At 42.2% G+C, this 20,970-nt stretch overlaps 1 protein-coding gene across 2 annotated transcripts in view; it reads right to left on the reverse strand.

The window, feature by feature from the left end:
* LOC149319346 (sodium/hydrogen exchanger 7) overlaps positions 1–8,933 on the reverse strand; it is a 63,707-nt gene extending 54,774 nt beyond the window's left edge. The window contains exon 1 of one of the 2 annotated variants that reach the window (XM_089511521.1): positions 8,574–8,933. In XM_089511521.1, the coding sequence (XP_089367647.1) occupies positions 8,574–8,856 (283 nt within the window). In that variant the 5' untranslated portion in view covers positions 8,857–8,933. The remainder of the gene's footprint in view (positions 1–8,573) is intronic. The other variant, XM_089511522.1, reaches the window with a different exon arrangement.
* Positions 8,934–20,970: the final 12,037 nt, after the last annotated feature.

Consider the following 20,970-nt stretch of genomic DNA (forward strand, 5'->3'; position numbering starts at 1 on the left):
AAATCATCCCTGGATGCATTTTAGAAGAGGCTTCAAGTGGTCTCCAAAAAAGTCATGATGTTTTTAATTAGTTATGCAAGACTCACCAGACCTGGTTGTTTCATTTCACATGTAATATTGTTAGTTTTGGATAAAATGTTCACTTAAACAAACTGAATTGCTGTTCTTTTTCTAATGTTATAGGAAACATTTCCTACCCTTTCCATGTTATTTCTACTTTTAGTGTCAAATTTTTTGTTAAAAACGTAATGCCTAGAAACACATTGACTTCATTAACTGAAATATAATTTTAATCTTATCACACACATATTCACTGCTTCCTCCAGTGGTTTAATGGCAGAAGGGTGTACCGTGTAGTTTTTCTAAAATATGCCAGTCAGCCCCAAGGTATCACACCATAAAACAAGAATGCAACATTATTTCTCCAGCAGTTCCTTCAAGTACAAAAGCAAAAGATGGCCACATCATTCCTTTTTGTATACTCCGACATAGATACTCAACAGGCTGGATGTTTGAAGAGAGGTTAGTATTGTCAGAAAAGCCAACAGTATGCTTATAACTCATCTGGAAGTTATTACTTATAGACAGACAAGTGAAAGAGCAGGCACATGTTGACTAACACAGTCTCTGACTTTTGCAGTTCTAATAGCCCCAGCCCCAAGGATCTCTACATCTACCACAGAAGTCTGCCTTAGTTACTAACTACCTTAGTTAAATGGGGTTCCAGACCATGTGGAAGCCTCCATACGTATACCTGGACATGCACATATTTGTCCCATCACAATGTTTAAGCAAATGTCAAGGCATGTCAACTCCCAGGTTGGAGCTCTTTGACACATCACATTTTACACATTGGTCTACGTGTCAGCAATAACGTCTGGGCAAAGCTAATGTTGATTGACTGCAAGAAGCCAGGAATATGAAGAGAATGTGTGTGTGTGTGTGTGTGTGTACACACGCACACACATATATACATAGAAGGGGTCAAAGCAAACAATCCAATCATACTATTTTATCTCTTCTTGGTAAGCAGAGAAAAAGCACCAAACACTCCACATTGTGTCCTCCAGTGAAGTGGGACAACAAACCACCAATCAGCAACAGCTATCACCTTTCTTCCTCATAAGATGGGAATTCCTCTCAAGATGGGGATTTCTGAGGACAGTTATCTGTCTTTCTCACTTCCACTTTTTAGACAGTATGACAGGGATGTTTGAAACAAAGTATCAGAACAAACCTAGACCAAACAAACAAACAAGCAAAAAACCCTTTGCCAAAAACCAAACAGGCTATTGCAGGAATCCTCCCTGTCTACCTACCCTCAAAATCATTACTTTATTGATGCTGTATTTTGAGAGGCAGCGGATATTTTTCAATTTGTAGCAATTAGCCTCAGTTTTCAGGAACAACTCTCCTTAAGTATGTTAAGATGACTTATGCATCTACATCTAGAGCAAGCAAGGCCCTCTGTACACTTCGAAATATGTTTTGACAGCAGTTCACATATTCTTTTAGCATTGGCTATACTAGTTAGGAAGAATTGGTCATCTGAAAGGCCACAATTGCCATTCTTAAATGTCAAGACACAGGTTGCTGCCCCATTGCAGAATTAATGCGGGCTGACACTGCTTTAGCTGTCAAGGCTCCATCCTATGGAATCCTGGGATTTGTAGTTTGTTGTGGCACCCAAGCTCTGACAGAGAAGGCTAGATATTTCACAAACTACATATCCCATAATTCCATAGCGCTCAGCCATGGCATTTAAAGTGGTGTCAAGTGGTATTAATTCTGGATTGTAGGTGTAGCCACATTCAAGAAACAAACTGAAGCTATTCAGATTTATCTCCTCCAAGTGTTCACTTACTTGAACCTAGTAGTTGTTGACTTACATACTCCAGCCATCTACACAATGACTTGCAATCAGTAGCCCAGAGGTCAAACATGGATTTTGCCACATCATCTGGTCACCTTAAAAGTAGTTATACTTCACACTAAATATTTTGGTGGGAAGGGATTCAAAACATACATTTCAAAAGGAAAAACACTGTAAAACTATATGCTTTTTTCTTCTTGTCCTTTATTCACAAGATGAAACAAACATGGTTTGGGGATTTATTTCCTACAATTTGACAAAAAATAGGTTGTGAAGATCAGTGACTGTTCTCCAGGTGGCTGTCCTAAGTCATATGAGGGACACAAAACAAACATAATGAATGCAGTGCAATTCCTTATCAAGTGAGAAGTTATGGTAAAATTAGGGTGCGGCTGCACTGGTATCTGATACCAACTTTTAATTGCAATGGTTTCCTCATGAGGAACAAAGTTTCTTCAAAAAGCATGCCAAGTTCTTAGAATTAGTACAAAACCACAGTGCCTAGTTCCATACAATGCTTTTGTAGCTGACTCAGTTACAAAAGTTTCAGAAAGGTTTGTTTTCAACGGAAATACTAACACCTCACCTCAAAGGCAAATTGCTGTAACAAATTAGTACTTCTTAAGATTACTTTAAAAGCAGAAAACAAATCCTTGCTTCAGCACAATCCTATGTTTACCCAGAAGTAAACATGTTTCCATTGTGTACACAGTATTTGATGTGGCTTGAATCCATGTAAGAGTACATAAGATTTCAGCCTTGGACAATGTCCTCCAGTTTTCACAATATCTGGTTTAACATGGTAGTTTTGAAAACAGTTTGAGATTGACAGTGCAATCCTATATATTTCTACTCAGAAGAAAGCCATACAAAGTTCAATGGGGACAACTCCAAAGAAAAGAATATACAGAATTGCAATGTGAGTAACGAAATAAATTCTGTCAGTTTTTTACTCATTTACTCTACATAAATGGTCAGTCTGAACTTTAAGGCACAAAGATACACTTGCACAGGGAACGCACAACCTATAAAGAATGATAAATAAATCACTGAAGCCTACTCAGTAGCAATAACAAAATTTAAGTAAATTAACTGTAAGTGACAAGAATTCATGTACCTCTGCAGACACTGATAAAAAATTAATAGTTATTATCAACACATGTGCATTTCTTTCACTCAGTGAAGCACTATATACTCTTCTTCCATAAAGAAATCACCCTTGTAAGTGGAAATCACTGGGTAGGAACCAGTCCCAAAGCACTTTCTAAATCCAATTATGAAAAGAAGGGTCATATGTATGTGTGTGAAGTGTTTCAGTAAATTAAATATCACTTTCAAGGAAGCAATTCTTCAAAGCTGGAAGACCCTGTATTATCCTGAACCAGCAACTGGCTACATAATGCATGTATGGACTGTGGATGCAGAAAGAGCAAGGGAGCATCTACACTGTAGAAAAGGGTACTGTTTGACCCCACTTTAAGTGCTGTAGCTCCATCCTATGGAATCCTGGGATTTGTAGTTTTACAGACCATTAGACTCCTCTGCCAAACAGTGTTGCTGCCTCACAAAACCACAAATCCTAGGATTCTGTCAGATGGAGCCATGGCAATTAAAGTGATGTCAAACTGCTTTATTTCTACAGTGTAGATGTTCCCCAAAAGGAATTCTAACCAGGGTAAGGATACTTCAGAGGAAAAAGGAATGAAGAGAGCTACTGACCCCATGTAGCAATAGCAGCTTTGTTTATATACCGCTTCATACTGCCTAAGCAGTCCCTAAGCTGTTTATAACTGTAAGCTGATTGCCCTCAACAAGCTGGGTACTCATTTTAGTGACCTCAGAAGGATGCAAGCCTGAATTGAGACTGAGGCCCTGGCTGGTATTGAACTCGCAACCATGTACCAAGGCTGTTTGACAGGTTACTATGAGAAACAAGCAGCTAGGCTACACAGTTCTTGGAGTTGATCCAGCATGGCTTTAAAAACAGCAACATTAGAAGGAACTCTCCTTCCTCCATATTGTACTTTGATTTATAGTAGGTCACAGGAGCTCAATGCCTGTATTAGAATATGTCCCATTCACTTCAAAAAGCATCATCCATAAAACCCTGTCTCCTTCTCTAAAGTGGGCAAGCCTGAATCCATGAGATAGGGCCATGATGCAACAATACTGCATATAAAAGCATAAGGTTCTAAATTATCAGTCGGCACACAGAAAACAACCCATATAAATGGAGCATCATGTCTGCTGGGAGCTTTAGATCAGAACAGCAGTACCTTCTGTTGCAACACAAGCTAGATATTCTAGTTTTTGATATCATAATCAACGAAAAGCTAAAGAATCCTTTTTGTTATTGCTATGAAAGAATGATGGAAACATATCTCTACAGTATTCCTTTTCAGTATCTTTTTTCAAATTTGGAGTGTTTTTGAGCAAAGGAGCACCTGAGCAAAGGAAAAGCAGATTTGCAGATACATTCATCTTCCATCAGAGGAGTTCAATCAGTGCTTTGCTCATACAAATCTTTCTCTCCTTCCCACTGTACTCATATCTATAAATGTAAACATCCATTTAAAACAAAACACTGCCAGCTAACAAATTGCTAAGTTTGTTTAATATGTATTCAGAGACTTTAACTTGCATTTCTGGTAATCTCTGTGCTTTCCACCCCTGTATTGTTTATTTTCTTCAGATTAAATGTGTGTTGGAAGAACCTCAAAGAAAGTTCCTGTGTATTGTTTATATGAAATAAAAGAATGCCATCCATCCCAATAGCTCTGCCTTAACAAAGCAATAAACATTTGCCTCTTAAAAAGTTTAAAACATTTCTGTTCTATCAAAATTATAAATGACACACTGCAGCACTGCTTAGGACAGAAATCATCTTAGTCAGTATGATATTTTAAAAACGTTTTTGTATTTAATTGTTGACCAAAAAAGAAAAGGGGAAAAAAAAAAGACTTCCAGTATTTTAATGAGAGTGTAAGTGATGTTGCCTACATAAAAGCCTATTATGTATTCTTTCAATTTAATGGCAATCCCCTAAGGGTACTATTCTACACCCACGTACTTCAACTCAGTAGGACTTATGCTAGTCATCTCTGTAGGACTTACTTCCAAATACAACTGTACAGACACGCACTGTACGATACGGCCTTTCAAACCTTCCATGTCCGCTGGGGATGGTGGGAATTTAGCCCTGCTCAAGGGCAGCAGGTTGGAGAATGCTGTCATAGGACATCTGATCCTAACAATACTGACACACGCAACAATACTGACACACACACATGCAACTGCCCCCAGAAACAATTTTAGGAAGACTGATATAATGGATTGGTATGGCAAATGTTTCTTACCCACAATCCCACATTATTTATGGAAACTGATATTCTTCACGTATACTCTGCATAATATGAACGTGAACGCAAATAAAAAATTGTTACAAGGGTACAGCATTATGCACACTTTTCTGGAATTAAATGTCACTGAACTCAGTGGTACTCACTTTGAAGTAAAAATATAAAACACAGGTGGGAGACATGCAGGGTTGCACGTGGCTCACCTGCCTTGCTTGCAGCCCATCAAGTCCTCCAGAATACTCCCCAAAGCCTCTGAAATCCCCCCCAAAGTGTTTCAGAAACAGGTTGTTTGAAAGTCTCCAAATTTAGTAGTTTGGCTAGTACCCCCACCATGAACCCTCCCAACCCCATCTAATGTTCTCAAATCAGCCCAAACAGAAATCCAAAATGATGTTGGGTCAGTTTGGCAATGGGGATACCAGAGTGAAAACTGGTCCCTACCCATATGGACATCATGGCACACATTCACATATCTTTCAAGATTGTCATGTACTTGGATATAGGATGTTTTAAAAAGGGGGGGGGGCAACCACAAAGCAATGCAGCAGGAAGCAATGACGAAGTAGTCTGTCAGAGACTGAAAAACCACAGCTGAGGAAAATTCCACTGCTCTTCAGAATTTAACTTTTAAGGAGCCACTGAGTTGCCAGAGAAAGAAAACTATCACTTTCTTGCCCTGCATCCATGCTTCCTTACCAGAAAATACATCTACACCATGAAATGTTAAGTAGACATGGAATGTTAAGCAGATTATGACAACGATGATGATTATAATACTTTACCAAACAGCAGCAGCAGATGAAAGGAAACATATGCCAATAGTAAATCAGATCTAGAGCTTAAAAAGACTGTAATGTCTATGGTGGAAATGTGAATATTGCCTGCGTAAAAATGGTTTGCTATTTTGAGGCTAAAAAAGGAAACCAGCACAAGGTTATCCACTGTCATTGTAAGATCACATGCAGTCCACTGCACCACTCATGAATCAAATCTGGCGGGTACCGAGTTCTTTGCCACATCTGATAGCGAGAACAAATGCATCAATGCATCACCGTACTTTATTGTGGTCATGCTCTGTGAAAACCCTCTGCAGGGCACGCTCTGCCCACTTCATCACATAGTCAGCCACAATAGACTTAAGGTGTGTTGTGTAACCTATCCTGGTGTCTTGTTCCATTACAATAGAAGCCAGGAGGCACCAACTGGCTAAGACTGGGGGGGGGGGGGGATAAGGGCATACAGCTGGTTAGCAGTCAGCAGCCAGAGGGCATAAATGTTTAAAGACATTTCTTTTCATCCTGTGTACAGAGTTCAGGATATATTTCCGAGCAGGAAAGCAAGATCTCCCATTTGTAAACAGAAAGAAAAGAAAAGGAATGCACAGGGGACAATCCAAAAATAGCTCATGACAGAATCCCATCATCAGGCTACATTTCAAATGTTTCATGCATACAATTTCGACACCTTTCTCTATATTACTAGCTCAATGAGAGAGCAGCACTGTAATAATAAGTCTTGCGTATTTCACCAGGGGACATTTTAAAATGTTATTGTCATTAAAATGCCATGCTATGATAGTGATGGGGAAAGACCTCTAATACCTCTAATTTTTGCTTATGTAACCGAAAGCTGGTATTCACCTCCCCCCCCCCCCCCCACCATCATGACCCCAAACAAGCCTCCAAGCCAGTGTCACAGAAGGCAAATTATATAATTCGGAAGGGCCCTCTTACAGCATATCTGCAAAAAGACAAGCAAGGATGCTCCCTGTGACTTGACCTTTGCATTCTTAGTAGGAGTCTGTCAGGAATACCAAATGAGAATCAGAGGCCTGAGTACATACACAGTTCAGGGGATGCTTCTTCCTCTTCAAAACAAAAAGAACAGGTTTGGGGAGAAGGCAACAATTCACTACTCACACAAACACAAATGCACACATTAAGGCTGTGAAGAGCCAGTGGGCCTTGGGAAGGCAGCAACCATGCAGCAACCTTGTGCTCCCTGAAGAAGAAAAATATAGAGTGATTTTGAATGTTGGATGACGACTCTGGAGACCAGGGTTCGATTCCCAGCTCAACCATGGAAACCCACTGGGCAGGGCACACACTCTCAGCCCCAGAGGATGGCAATGGCAAACCCGCCTCTGAAAAAACTTGCCAAGAAAACCCCATGATAGGGCTGCCATAAATCGGAAATGAGGTGAAATCACACAATGACAACAGCATCAGCACTGGCATTAGAAGTGTCATTGATAGGCAAGGATGCTGAGGCAGGAGAGGGACAACTAAGAGGGGCAACTACTTACCTCGGAATAAAATGTAAGTTCTCCACAGACACCATTGGCCCCCACGCAAACCAAAACATTTTTGCCTGCCCTCCTGCTTCTAACCACAGTGCAACCCTCCCACCACTGCCACACAAACCAAAGCTAGTGGAACGCACTCCCTCGGAGTGTAGTGGAGTCTCCTTCTTTGGAGGTCTTTAAGCAGAGGCTGAATGGCCATCTGTCAATAGGGATGCTTTGATTGAGAGTTCCTGCATGGCAGAATGGGGTTGCACTGGGTGGCCCTTGCGGTCTCTTCCAACTCTACGATTCTAAGGGCGAGCAAAATGAGCTTTGACATTCATTGCTGTTGCTGCTGTGCGCCTTCACGTTGTTTCTGACTTATGGCCCAGAATTCCATAGCCTTGAGCCAGACAAAGAGTTAAAGCAGGGCCAAACCATGGGGTTTTCTCAGAGGGGGCTTGCTACTGCCATCCTCTGAGGCTGAGAGAGTGGGACTTGCTCCAGGTCACCCAGTGGGTTTCCATTGGCAGCTGATTTGAACCCTGCTCAAACCACTGCACCAGGCTGACATTCAGGGGTGTGTGTTGTGTGTGTGTTGGGTTTCCTTGGCAAGATTTCCACAAATTAAAACAAACAAACAAACAACAACAACAACGCCAGGCAGCTGAGGGAGGAGGAAGTGTCCAGAGAGGGGCACAGGTGCATCTCCTCATCCAAAAGAGGGTGCGTATAAAGGAAAAGCAGGCCCCTGTTTTATTCCTGTGGGGAAAAGGGCTCCCTGGAAGAGGCGAGGAAAGGTGGAAGGACTTAGGAAGATGCCAGATGGAAGCCGCTTTGGCAGCGCCTTCACTCTTTGTCTGGCTCAAAAGGGTATGGAATTCTGGGAGTTGGAGTCTGTCGTGGGATCCAGGGCTCACAGCAAACTCCAACTCCCAGAATTCCATACCCTTGAGCCAGACAAAGAGTTAAAGCGGTGCCAAACCGGGTTATCCCTCCAGTGTGGATGCAGCCTTAACGCCCCCCCCCCCGGGTCCCTCTGCTGCCCCCTTCTCACCGTAAATCATGGCCAGGCCGGTTTCGTGGAGGAATCGGACCCTGCGGTGCTTGAAGAGCCAGATGGTGAGGATGGTGAGGGTGAGCAGGAGGATGAAGGTCAGGAGGCTGACGCTGTCCTGGCGGTGGCTGGCCTCGGCTTCCTGGTCGGTGGCCAGCTCCTCCAGGGCGCTGCTAGTGCTGCGACCACTAGGCTCCCCTGCCCACAACCCAGGGCTCCAGAGGAGGAGCAGGAGGAGAAGAAGCAGGAGCTGCTGCTGGTGGCGCAAAGGGGGCTGCCCCATGCTGACGCCTGCTTGGTGCACGCTTGCACCCCGAGGCAGCCAAGGGGGGGACCCTTAGCGCAGCAGGCTCCGCAAAGCCCCTCTTGCCCCTGCAGCCAAAGCCCTGCTGCGAGTCACGCCGCTCTCCAAGCGCAGGGCCACGCACTCAGTCCCTCCTCTCTCGCCGCCGCACTGAAGAGACCAGGCAGAGGCTGCTGCACCGCCCTGGACTGGCCCACTGGCAAGGCTCTGGGGGGGGGACACAGTGCTTCTAGGCTCCCACACACACACACACCCATGGTTAAGCAAAAGAAGTCTCCCCCCCTCAGAGGTCAATGTGAACTGGACATCCTTTGGGTGTTCTTTTGTTGTTGTTGTTTTGGAGAGAGATTGGGCAAGGTAAGGAAGGCTTTTTAGAAAGCTAGCCCTGCCTCTCCCCCCCTCTAAAAGTCTGAAGTGGTACAGTCCAGTTTCTCCCCCCCCCCTTGGAGTCTGCCCAGGGTGACCCCCAGCAGCAGCAGCAGCAGCAGCAGCAGCAGGAGGAGGACAAAGGCACTGCTGCTGGGCTCAGGGGAAAAGGAGGACCTGGCGCAAGGGGAGCTGCCAGCCCTCCTGCCAAAGAGACAGCCCTGATGGAGACACTTTGGGTTCCTCCTAGAGACCGAGATAGAATGAGGAGCCCTGGGGGCGCAGTGGGCAAATGCCTGTACTGCAGCCACTCACTCAAAACCATAAGGGTGCCAGTTCAGTACCAGCGAAAGGGCTCAAGCTCGACTCAGGCTTGCATCCTTCCGAGGAGGTCGCTAAAATGAGTCCCCAGATTGTTGGGGGCAACTAGCTTACAGTTGTAAACTACTTAGACACCATTAGTTCAGTATGAAGTGGTATATAAGTAAAGCTGTTTGAAAGGAGGACCTCTAAATGGGGAGCATATGGCCAAAGCAAAGCTAAACCCACTTAAGATAAAGCCATGGCTCTCAAGTCATGCTCCCAATGAAGGACATTGTGGAATCCCTCCCGGACAGGAGGTTGGAATGGAGGACATATCCTGGAAAAGGAGGACCTCTGGTCACTCTGAATGTGGGTTATTTCAAGAAACTTGGAGGACATGGCCAAAGAAAAGCTTAACATGCTTAATATGAAGTCATGCCTCTCATGTCATGCTCCAAATGGAGGACATTTTGGGATTCCTCCTGGACAGGAGGCTGGAATGGAGGATGCAGCCTGGAAAAGGAAGACTCCTGATCACCCTGATTCTGCAGTCTTTCCTGAATGAGGAATGGGAGCAAATAGAGCGCCTTCTCAAAGATGGTTACAGGATATTGTGGTCAAGTCGGCTTTGTGCAGTTTGACACCACTTTAGCAGCCATGGAGCAACACTGTGGAAACTGGAATTTGTAGTTTGTTGTGGCTCCAGAGCTCTCTGACAGAGAAGGCGAAGAAGTATCTTGTTGTTGTTGGGTGCCTTCAAGTGTTTCCCACTTATGGTGACCCTAAAGGCTATCACCAGGTTTTCTTGGCAGGCTTCTTCAGAGGGGGTTTCCCACTGCCATCCTCTGAGGCTGAGAGAGTATAGCTTGTCCAAGGTCACCCAGTGGGTTTCTATGGCTGAGCTGGGATTCTAACCCTGGTCTCCCGAGTCTTAGTCCAACACCCAAAACCACTGCACCATACTGGCTCTTACAAAAACATTTTACAAAACTACAAACTCCGTAGCATTGAGCATGACAGTTAAAGTGGTGTCAAACTGCATTATTTCTTCAGTACAGATAAGGCCTTCAACTTATGGTGACCTTCAAGGATGCAGCTTCCATGATTCAGTCTATCCATCTGTAATAGGTTCTTCCTTTTTTCCTACTGTCTTCTCCTTTGCCAAGCATTATAGTCTTTTCTAGTGAGTCATGTCTTCTCATGCTACATCCAGAGTATGACAGTCTCAGATAAATCATCTTGGCTGTGAGGGAGAGTTCAGGCTTCATTTGCTTTTTGTTGTGTGCTTTCAAGTCATTTCTAACGTACATGGTGACCCTAAGGCAAACCTTTCACCGGGTTTTCTTGGCAAGATTTGTTCAGTGGGGGGTTGCCTTTGCTCTCCTCTGAGGCTGAGAGAGTGTGACTTGCTCTATGACCTAGTCATTTGTCTTTTTGTCAGGGCACGGTATCTGCAGAACTCTGGTCAGTACTACATTTCAAATTACAATCGCCCCTCCATTTTTGCGTGGGATCCGTTCTGGACCCCGCCCCATGAAAATGGAGATCCGCTAATATTCAGGCCCCATTGGCTTGAATGGTGGTGCGCCCCTGTGGGCACCTGAGGCATACGCCATGGGCCTGCACCCCATTTTATGTTCCTCCATTTGCCCCTTGTGCATAATCGAGGGACAAGGATTCAAAGCCCACACAAATGGAAGGACGACTGTAGTTGTTCTTTTCCCTATCAGCTATCTTCACTTTCTAGCCATACCGTTTAGCCTTCACAAGTTTTAAAATATTAATAATAATAATAATAATAATAATATATTTTTATTAGTTTGTTTGGCACCAGAGCTCTCTGGCAGACAAGGCTCAATGTCTCACGACACTACAGTTCCCAGAATTCCATAGCACTGAGCCAGGACAGTGGAAGTGGAGTTAAACCAGATTATTTCCCAGTGCAGATGCAACCTAAGAGAAGGCAACTGTTACAAAGGGAAGGAGAGTGGATTGGACTCAGAGAGGTGGTACTTTAGGGAGCATGGAGAATTGTTTTAAAAATAATAATAATAATGATAATAATAATAATAATCTATTTTTATAATAATAATAATAATAATAATAATAATAAATTATTAGTTTGTTGAGGCACCAGAGCTCTCTGGCAGAGAAGGTACTTTAGGGAGCATGGAGTATAAGGGAAACTGGATCATTTCTGCAATCCTCCAAAATGGGTCTCCTTCAGATCCAAAGGATTTACTTCCAAGTAAACCTGCAGCTTCTACACTGATTATTTTGCAGTGAATAATAATAATAATAATAATAATTCCTTAATAATAATAAATGGATGGGGGCTCTGACACGGAGGATAGATATAGATGTGACTGAATGGATGAGGAGAATAACAGGAAAATATATGTAGATATATTGCTGAAATAGATGAGGAGAATGACAGGAGGATAGATGTAGATGTGGCTGAAATGGATGGGGGCTGGAGGACCCGTTTGAATTTGGCTGTCAGGGATGGGAAAATAGAAGGGAGTCATTCACGTGAAAGTGGAACCAGGCTCCCTTCTTCACCCTGGAAGTGTAAAGGTTCAGAATGCATTCAGACCCCCACTAAGCATGCACAAGGGTCCCAATTCGAATCAAGTTGAATCTGTATGGTATGTCCTAGTGTGGTAATACAATGTGCACTCACACTGCTTTGCTTGAATCCACATCACGTGACTTGCTTGGAATTGAACTGACTCCACTTCCCCCTCAATTCGGAAGGGCAATGGAAAGGCAACCAGGTGTGGTAAAACATCACATTTTAACATCACATTTTAACATGACAGTGTTTAACATGACAGCAGTGACTCTGGATCTGGTGTAACATCACTTTTCGCGTTGCTAGAACAGGAGTAACTGCAGATCTGAGCTGCAAACCCCCCATGTGTGATAAGGGCCATAGGCCCCATACAGACTGGCCAAAATAAAGCTGCTTCAGGGTCACTTTGGAGGTATGCTGTTTAAATGATGCATGTGTACTAAGGCGCGTTACAGACCGCCCTCAAGCGGCCGTTCTCCTGCCACCACCATTAGCTGCAGCGGGAAGCCCCAGCGGCCAGACCGCGAGGCTTCTGGCTGCAGCGAAAAAAGAGTGCTGAAACGGCGCTCCTTTTTGGCCCCCGGAAGTGGTGCCGTGAGGCGCGCACTTGTGGTGTCACTTCCGCCGCGCCACGTCTGGACGCACAGCATCCACAACGTAAAAATGGCAGCACCCATGTGGATGGGTGCTGCCATTTAGGACGCGCTCCACATGTGTCGGGAACGGGGCCGGTTAGGTAGGGGCAACCCTTCCTAACCCTAGCACGCCCCTTCCTAAATGGTGGTCTGTAACCTGCCTAAGAGTTCAGAAGCTGTGCCAAAGCTGTGCTCCAGTCCTTAGGACTGGATTGTGCCTTTGGTGCAGCTTCTGGACTCTTAGGACACATGCATCATTTAAACAGCATGCTTCCAAAGTGACCCTGAAGCAGCTTTATTTTGGCCAGTCTGTTTATTTAGTGCAAAATACTCCTGTACTGAAGTTAATTTGCAAAAATTGAAGTGAGCTGAGGATAAAGGGGGAAAGTAGGACAAAAATCTTAGGAATCCTTCTGAGCTTGTGTGCTGCGTGCCTTACTTTCAAGAAGCACTGGATTCCCACTGGGTTGCTGGGACCTTAATTCTGCTAGGAAATAATTTATCTGACATACTTCCTAGCAAAACTGCTGGTGTGTAAGTGTGGTAGAATCAAAGGATCATAGAATCGTAGAGTTGGAAGAGACCACAAGGGCCATCCAGTATATCTGACAGATGGCCATCCAGCCTCTGCTTAAAGACCGCCAAGGAGGGAGACTCCACTCCACTCCGAGGGAGTGTGTTCCACTACTATCACTGGTAGTGATAGTAGATATAATGCCAGCAAAATTGATTTTGGTTAGTGGAAGCAGCTGCTTTTAATACCATCTTGGGACAAAGTCTTGATATAAATTCAACAGATAAATAAAATAGAAGGCGGTGGTGAGCATATTTGCCCCCATCCCAAAAGTTGCCCACCACTATAATAAATAACTCTCTGTGAAGGAAGCTAGAGATTTATGGGGCCATCCCTGAAAGACCCTGTATCTGTTACTGAAGAGAGTTGTCAGTCAGGGCTGTAGAACTGCTATATCAAACTTTCATCTCTTGTATTTTTTTTTTACTGTACAGCTCTGACTCCTTCATAAATGGCAAAGTTATATAAATTGGTAGTAACAAGTTTACAGTAGTAAAATTGTAGCATAAGGCATTTCATCACCACCGTGTGAATAATCAGGTTACTTAGATGGATAGAAAATAAAATATATTAATTACAATTTTTGAACAAGAAACTTTACTAAATGGCCATGAAAGTAAATATGCAACAGACCAGGCATGTAATATTATATGTTTTTATTCTGAAGTCAGAGTCTGTATATTTTTTTAATCAACTTTGACTCCATTCAAAATTGCTTCCAACACCACCTGCAATTCCAGAGACCTGGTCAGAGTTTCTAGTATAATCCTATCTACTCAACAATAAGTCCCACTGAGGTAATTGGAGCATATTTTCAGGTTAATGCGTATAAAACTGCACCCTAAATCAGTTGTTTTAGATTATTAATTGCTCATATATTTGTTTTCCTCTCTCTTCTCCCTTGATATTTTTTTACTATCAACAACTGGAGTAACTAGTTCCTTGGAGTCTTCTACCTGCATTTCCCAAAGAGAATTGTCATGTTTACTGTGTATTCTGTTGAGTAAATTCATACTAAGGAAAATTATTCATTTGTTAGCTGGCAGTGTTTGGTTTTAAACTGATGTTTGAGTGTATGTACAATGTTAAGCTATGAAAATGTGTGTTAGTGCAGAGTCTAGACAAAAGGGGTAAAGCAAGTGTGTAGTCCAGTTGCATGCAAAATTAAGTATGTTATTTCTACACAAGTGCCCTTATAATGCACCATGTGTAGTGAACACTGTAGGAAATAATTCTCACTGAATACACACAAAATGGGGTTGTATGTCCACTGAAATTATAACATGATGGGCTTAGATTAAATAATAACAGGATTGTATATTATGTAAGAAAGGTAACTGAAGTCCCTTTAACCATATACTTGGATCACATTTACAGTCTGCTTCTACTGTTGCACGTTTCCCAATTCCCTGACTGGTGAGAAGATGCAAAAACAGTAGTACAAGATCTATTTGTTCTTAATGAGAGAGCACTGGTTGATTTGGGTTTTGAAACATTTATCTTATGGAAACATGTTTAGAAGGGATATCAAAATCAATGAGAAATAGTATACTACAATAAACAGGAAAGTATAACCTGAAATCATGTAGTACATTTATGCACTCATACATAGACACAATCTGCACCATATTTCCATCTTTCTGTCTCTTTTAGTTCAATTTACTGCTATTTTGCTTTTTCATTTCCATTTAGCTGAAGAGTTACTGCTTTCAACAATCAACTCAAAGGTTCAACAGGTACCAAGAAAAATCTCTTGTTATAAAGAAGAGGCAGGCACAGTTCCACCATGCCTAGCCCCAGAGGCAGATGAAAGGCCCTCCCTCCATCTTAACTATTACCTCCCTGGCCTTAGAGGAAGAGAAGAACTGGCAGTATCTGCTGGACTTGACCCTCTTCCCCACTGCCATTCTGTTCTCCTTTTTTGTCATGTCTTTTTTGAGTGTAAGGCTGAGGGCAGGGAACTGTCAATTAGCAATCAGTGGTCTATTTTGGGAGCCTTTGTGGCTGAAGAGAAATATAAATACTCTAAATAAATAACAATAATAAATAAATATAAAATGGAACCTCAACCAGTCTTTTCTGGACTGCAAACCAGCAGTCAGCCAAATATAAAGTGGTGATAATTCAGCCAGCAGATGTAATGTCATCTTATCTTTAACACAGAATTGGGATTTGGGTGTCCAGATTCAGCAAAAGGGGAAGACAGTCACAGTCACTGGGAACTGACCCCATTGTTTGCACCCAAATAACACTCCCTATTCGAGTTATTGCTTCAGCAGCAGAGAAGAAAAGAATGCACAGTGAGAGATTTTACAGTCATAAGTCTCTTGACCTTGTACTCAGAGCTGAAGCAAGGTGACCTCTCCTTCCTTCTCATGGGTCTGAGCTGCCTAGCTGTACCTTGTTTGTCTCACACAGGATCCTGTGGTAGTTTATAAAGGAGAAAGGGGGGGGGGGAAGAGCCTTATCTCATGACAAGAGGCAAAGAACCAAGAAAGAAGTGGCTTTTGCTTTGCCTCTCTGCATGCTGTTGTAGCACTTCCATTCTCCTGCCTAAAGCCATAAAAGCATGCCTTTTGTCAAAAGGATTTTTCATGATGACAAAAAAAAAAAAAAAAAAAAAATGCTCTTCCTCAGGAAGAGAATCGAAGTGCTTTGATGGTATGCGGGGAGGCAAGGACAAAGCCGCTTTTCTCTTGATTTGTCTCGTCTTTGTTTTGTCATGAGATAAGGCTCTAACTTATTTTATTTTAGCATGGGCTTACATGGAAATAAACCCACCTCTTCAGATGAAGCTCAGAATGATATTAAGGCCTGGTACAAAGGGCTGCGTGTGGTGGTTCAGGTGTTTCAGATCTTTATAGTAGTCAGTATTGATGTGTGAAAGCAATAAATCTGTAGTCGGTTTCCCTGGAATCAAAACCTTCTCTGAGAAGATTCCTTCTGTCATATAATAATAATAATAATAACAATATCAATAAATTATTTATTTATAGCCCGCCCAATCTCAAAGAATCTGTGCAATATGTGCAATAGTGAGGACTCTTGCATTAATTTATCTCTAGTGAGTCATAAACCCATTGTCTTTGTTTCTTCCTCTGCTAATAGATTGGAAATGGTGAATATGATTCATTCCAGCTGTTTCTCTTTCTAGTCTTTGTCTTGTTTTTCCTGGACAAACTTCCTTGTCCAAGAACCACAATTTGAAAATCTCTCACTGTGTGTCCAGGGAGGTTGAAAAGTTCTGCAACTAGTTTTTTTGGAATGTCATTTCTAATATCAGATTTGTATCCATCAGTTCTCTTGCATAGAGACTGTCCTGTTTGTCCAATGTAGAATATACCCAGGCATTACTGGCCTAGGATGATATGTGTCACCTCGTGATAACTTGCTTTTCAACAATGAGAGGGACAGAATCAAATTAATTGTGGTAACTAATGCTGCAAAAAGTAGAGGGATAGAATAGAAATTCTCATAATATTTCTTTTTAAATGCTTTAAAGACTTTACTGTAGCTCTTCAAAACTGTATGCTTGCCAGCTACCTAATTTTAACATAATGGTTCAAAATGTATTTCAAGGTTTCACATAGTTATTAGGCATATGGGATGGGATTTTTGCATTCATCTGCTACAGCAAAAGAACAAAGTCTTGAAGCACTTTGAAAGTGAATAATCTGTATTTGCCTTAAGCTTTTGTAGTCTTTATTAGGTAGGCAGATGCCTTATTTTAATTCTGACTGCCTTTTGATTTATATTACCGTGTTTTGTGGTAACACAAAGATAATGCTGCATCACAGAAGTCTAGACTGAATTACAGTACTAAAATTGAATAAATGTAAAATTTTAGTAATTCAGTCTAGACTTCTGTGAGTCAACATAGCAGTTTTATCTTTGTTCAGTGTATGTATTTGTATTTAAAATGTACTAAGGTCATGCTGTTTGAATTTATATTTATAATTTACTGAGTTCAGTGTGGTACTGCAGCTGTAACTACACACGTAATGTTTTCGGTAATATCTTCCTCTAGCCTGAGGAAAATTTGCTGTGGAGTTTTACATGTATATCTGCATGGTAACGCTTTACAGAAAATCTATACATTTTATATATGAGGGAGGGCTGAAAAGTTATTGGCCTGACACACTCTTTCAAAATCTGAGTGTAACTTCGAAGAATATTATTTTGTATTGCCAGTTGCCTATTTGCAGGATTCTAGTTCTGAGTTTTTCCAGGTCATTGATAGAACCATGTCAGTGGGCAGTGTGGGATTTTCATGTGCTGAACTCTGGGCTATCATGAAGTTCCTGTTCTTGTTGAAGAAAACTCCAAAGGAAATCCATGAATGTGTGATGGAAACACTGAGTGACAAGTGCCTGTCTGTCCAAACACAATCCAAGCAACCAAAGACTGGGTGCTACACAGCTGATAGCAGAGACATGGCACCAGCTAGCGACTGAGCAAAGTTGTAGGACAGCTTACAGTCCAGCACTTACAGTTGGCCGCCATATCCATGGATTTTTTATTCATGGATTCAACCATCTACGGATTGAAAATATTTTAAAAATATATAAATTTTAGAAAACAAACCTTGATTTTGTCATTTTATATAAGGGACACCATCGCACTATGCTATTGCATTTCATGGTACTTGAGCATCCACAGATTTTGGTATCCATGGGCGATACTGGAAACAAACCTCAGCAGATATCAAGGGCCCACTGTACTTTGCTTAGGAAGCAAAAGCCTTAAATGCCAGACAAAGTTCAATCATATGCGTCAGGTCTGGCAAGAGAGTTCCTATCTGAGGGATCGCCTGCTTCCATATAATCCGCCCCGTACACTCAGGTCCTCTGGGAGGAATTTATTACGGCCCTTAAAGACCAGGTTGACGGTGACCTCCCAGAGGACATTCTCTGCAGCCGCTCCCAATTTATGGAATGGCCTGCCGGACAAGATCCGTCAAATTACCAATCTAGAGAGCTTTAAAAAAGCCATTAAGATGGATCTCTTTCAGCAAGCCTTCCTGGAATAAAATGCTCGGCCACGAATAAGACTTCCCATCCAGCGAACTCTGCCTATGATGATTTTTATTTAGCTCTTAGTTTTTAATCTTACATTGTTTAATCTTGTTTTAAGGGGGGGTATTATGTATATATGGATGTATTTTAACCTGTTGTACGCCGCTTTGATTGCTTGGCAAAAAGCGGGATAGAAATAAAATTTTTATTTTATTATTATTTTATTAGTTCAGCAATATCCAAGTCAGGTAAATGGTATCCAGTGTCAACAACACAGTCTAGGGTCAAGCCATGAGTTCAGGAACACAACAGGCAGCCAGGTAGGTCATATAATGTCTGACAACTCCTGGAGGGCACAGCTGCAAATTTATAGATCAGCTGCTCAATGTTCAATCCTATTAATCCTCTGCAACCTCCTCAAGCGCTCCCTTTATTGTCTCCATTTGGCGAAGGTAGGTATGAGTAAGTTGTCTTCTGTATCTGAATGGGCAGGACTCTCTGCCAGAGCTGGCACTGTACTCTGGTCTGTCTCTGAGATGTGTGGCTCTGGAACATCCTCCTGCTCTGGGTAAGAAGCAGGTCCACTCATACTCAACTGTGAAGAAGTGGTATACCAATTTTCGGTGTGGAGATTTTGAGACTGAAGATACACCAAGATGTGGGAGGCATTCAACATTGTCAAGTCCTAAAATTGTTTAGCATGTTCATGACCTGATTTTGGCAAATTAGCCAGTCTCAGCTAAAACAATGGCTGAGACACTAGCGGTATCCCAGGACTGCACTGGGTTTATAATTAATGAGCAGTTGACTATGCAGAAGGTGTCAGTCAAGTGGGTGCCGAACTGTTTGAATGCTAGCCAAAATTGAGTGGATACCTTGGATATCTCCAAGTTGATTTTGCAGCATTTTGCATGGTTTTGTGTTAAAATTTTATGAATGATTTGTTACTGATGATGAAACATTTAGTACATCACTATGATCTGGAGACCAAGCAACAGTCCTTGCAGTTGCAGCACTTGGGTTTTCCGTGGCTGAAGTAATTAAAGATTCAAAGGTGAGAAGGAAAGGTCATGGCCACAGTTTTTAGGAAGGTATTTTGATGACTGATTATCTTCAGAAGGGCAGAATATTACTCTACATTTGCTGTGTCAATTAAAGGGGTCACTGAAGGAAAAATGGGGAGGGAAGCTGTGGAAATGTGTCCTCTTATTGCAGGACAATGTGCCTGCTCACAAGGCTGGCAAGATGATGGATATTTTGATGAATTTGGAGTATGGGTGCATAGACCATCCACCCTGCTCACCAGATCTTGCTCATCTATTTCCTGTTTCCAAACCCCAAAAAAGTTTTGAAAGGAAGGAAATTTTCAAATGATTCAGAGGCGATAGCAGCAGTGGAGCAATAGTTCAGCAACCAGACATCAGATTTTTTTTTGAAGGGTTAAAGAAACTTGAGAAATGATGCACCAAGTACATTGAATTTGGGGGTGAATATATGGAAGAGTATGTGCATTTTATTGGCTCTCATTTCCTTCTTGATCTGGCGGAGAACTTTTCAGCACTTGCTCTTAGTAGAAAAGCAAACACTAGATGAGTGCATTTTAAAGTACTGCCCTTCATTAGATCGTAAGACATGCTATAAAATTTCTTAACAACAACCTTCTTAAGAACAGAATACTTAAGTGGTAAGCAAGTTCCCCAAAAATCCAGGTAAAGGAAATAGTTGCCTACAAATTATTTGAACTCCCAGATATAACAACTGTATCTCCAATACCAATCCACTTCTGAAGCACTCAATCTGAAAAGGAACTAGTTTTTTGAAAGTGTCCTCATAGGTTTAGTTGCCTTCTGTGGTAAATGCTGATCCTTCTTTGTGTTTTATGTGGCAGCCATGCTTCTGAGCATGTACAGAATTCACCCTTCCTGCCATTATCTGTACATTCTCAGCAGATTAGGGCTAAATCCTCAGTGTTATTGTTCATAGACATTCACTTTCATGACTCAGTTTTAGGGTGAAGGGAATTAAAATAGACTGGGGTGCATCCACACTGCAAACAAAATCCAATGTCACAGCACTTTAACTGCCATGGCTGAATGCTATGGAATTCTGGGAACTGTAGTTTTGTAAGACATGTTGCCTTCTTTGTCAGAGAGCTGTTCTGTCCAGTTCCAGCCAAGGGCTTCCTCTTCCTTGGCTCTGCTTCCTCCTTTTTCTCTTGATGCTCCCAATTCCAGGAACTGTCTCCCTGAAAAACTGTGAATGGCTCCTTTCCTTGCTGATTTTAAATCCAAATTGAAAACTATTTTGTTTTCTAAAACTTTTGGAATTTCAGAGTAACGCTTATATTTTGACTGTAATTGATTTTGTGTACTGAGCAGGGCTGCATCTGCACTGCAGAAATAATGCAGTTTGACACCACTTTAACTGCTCTGGCTCAGTGCTAGGGAATCCTAGACACTAGTTTTGTGAGACATTCAGCCTTCTCTGCCAGAGTACTGAGCCATGACAGTTAAAGTGGTGTCAAACTGGAGTATTTCTGCAGTGTGGATACAGCCTATGTTGTTTTATTCTGCATTTTGGGCTTGTGTGTGTACGTGTGTGTGTGGCCTTTTTATTCCATTATAT

The sequence above is a fragment of the Sceloporus occidentalis genome, unplaced genomic scaffold (assembly GCF_023333645.1).
Source record: "Sceloporus occidentalis isolate IW3139 unplaced genomic scaffold, rSceOcc1.0.p SCAF_2, whole genome shotgun sequence".
Classification (NCBI taxonomy): Eukaryota; Metazoa; Chordata; class Lepidosauria; order Squamata; family Phrynosomatidae; genus Sceloporus; species Sceloporus occidentalis.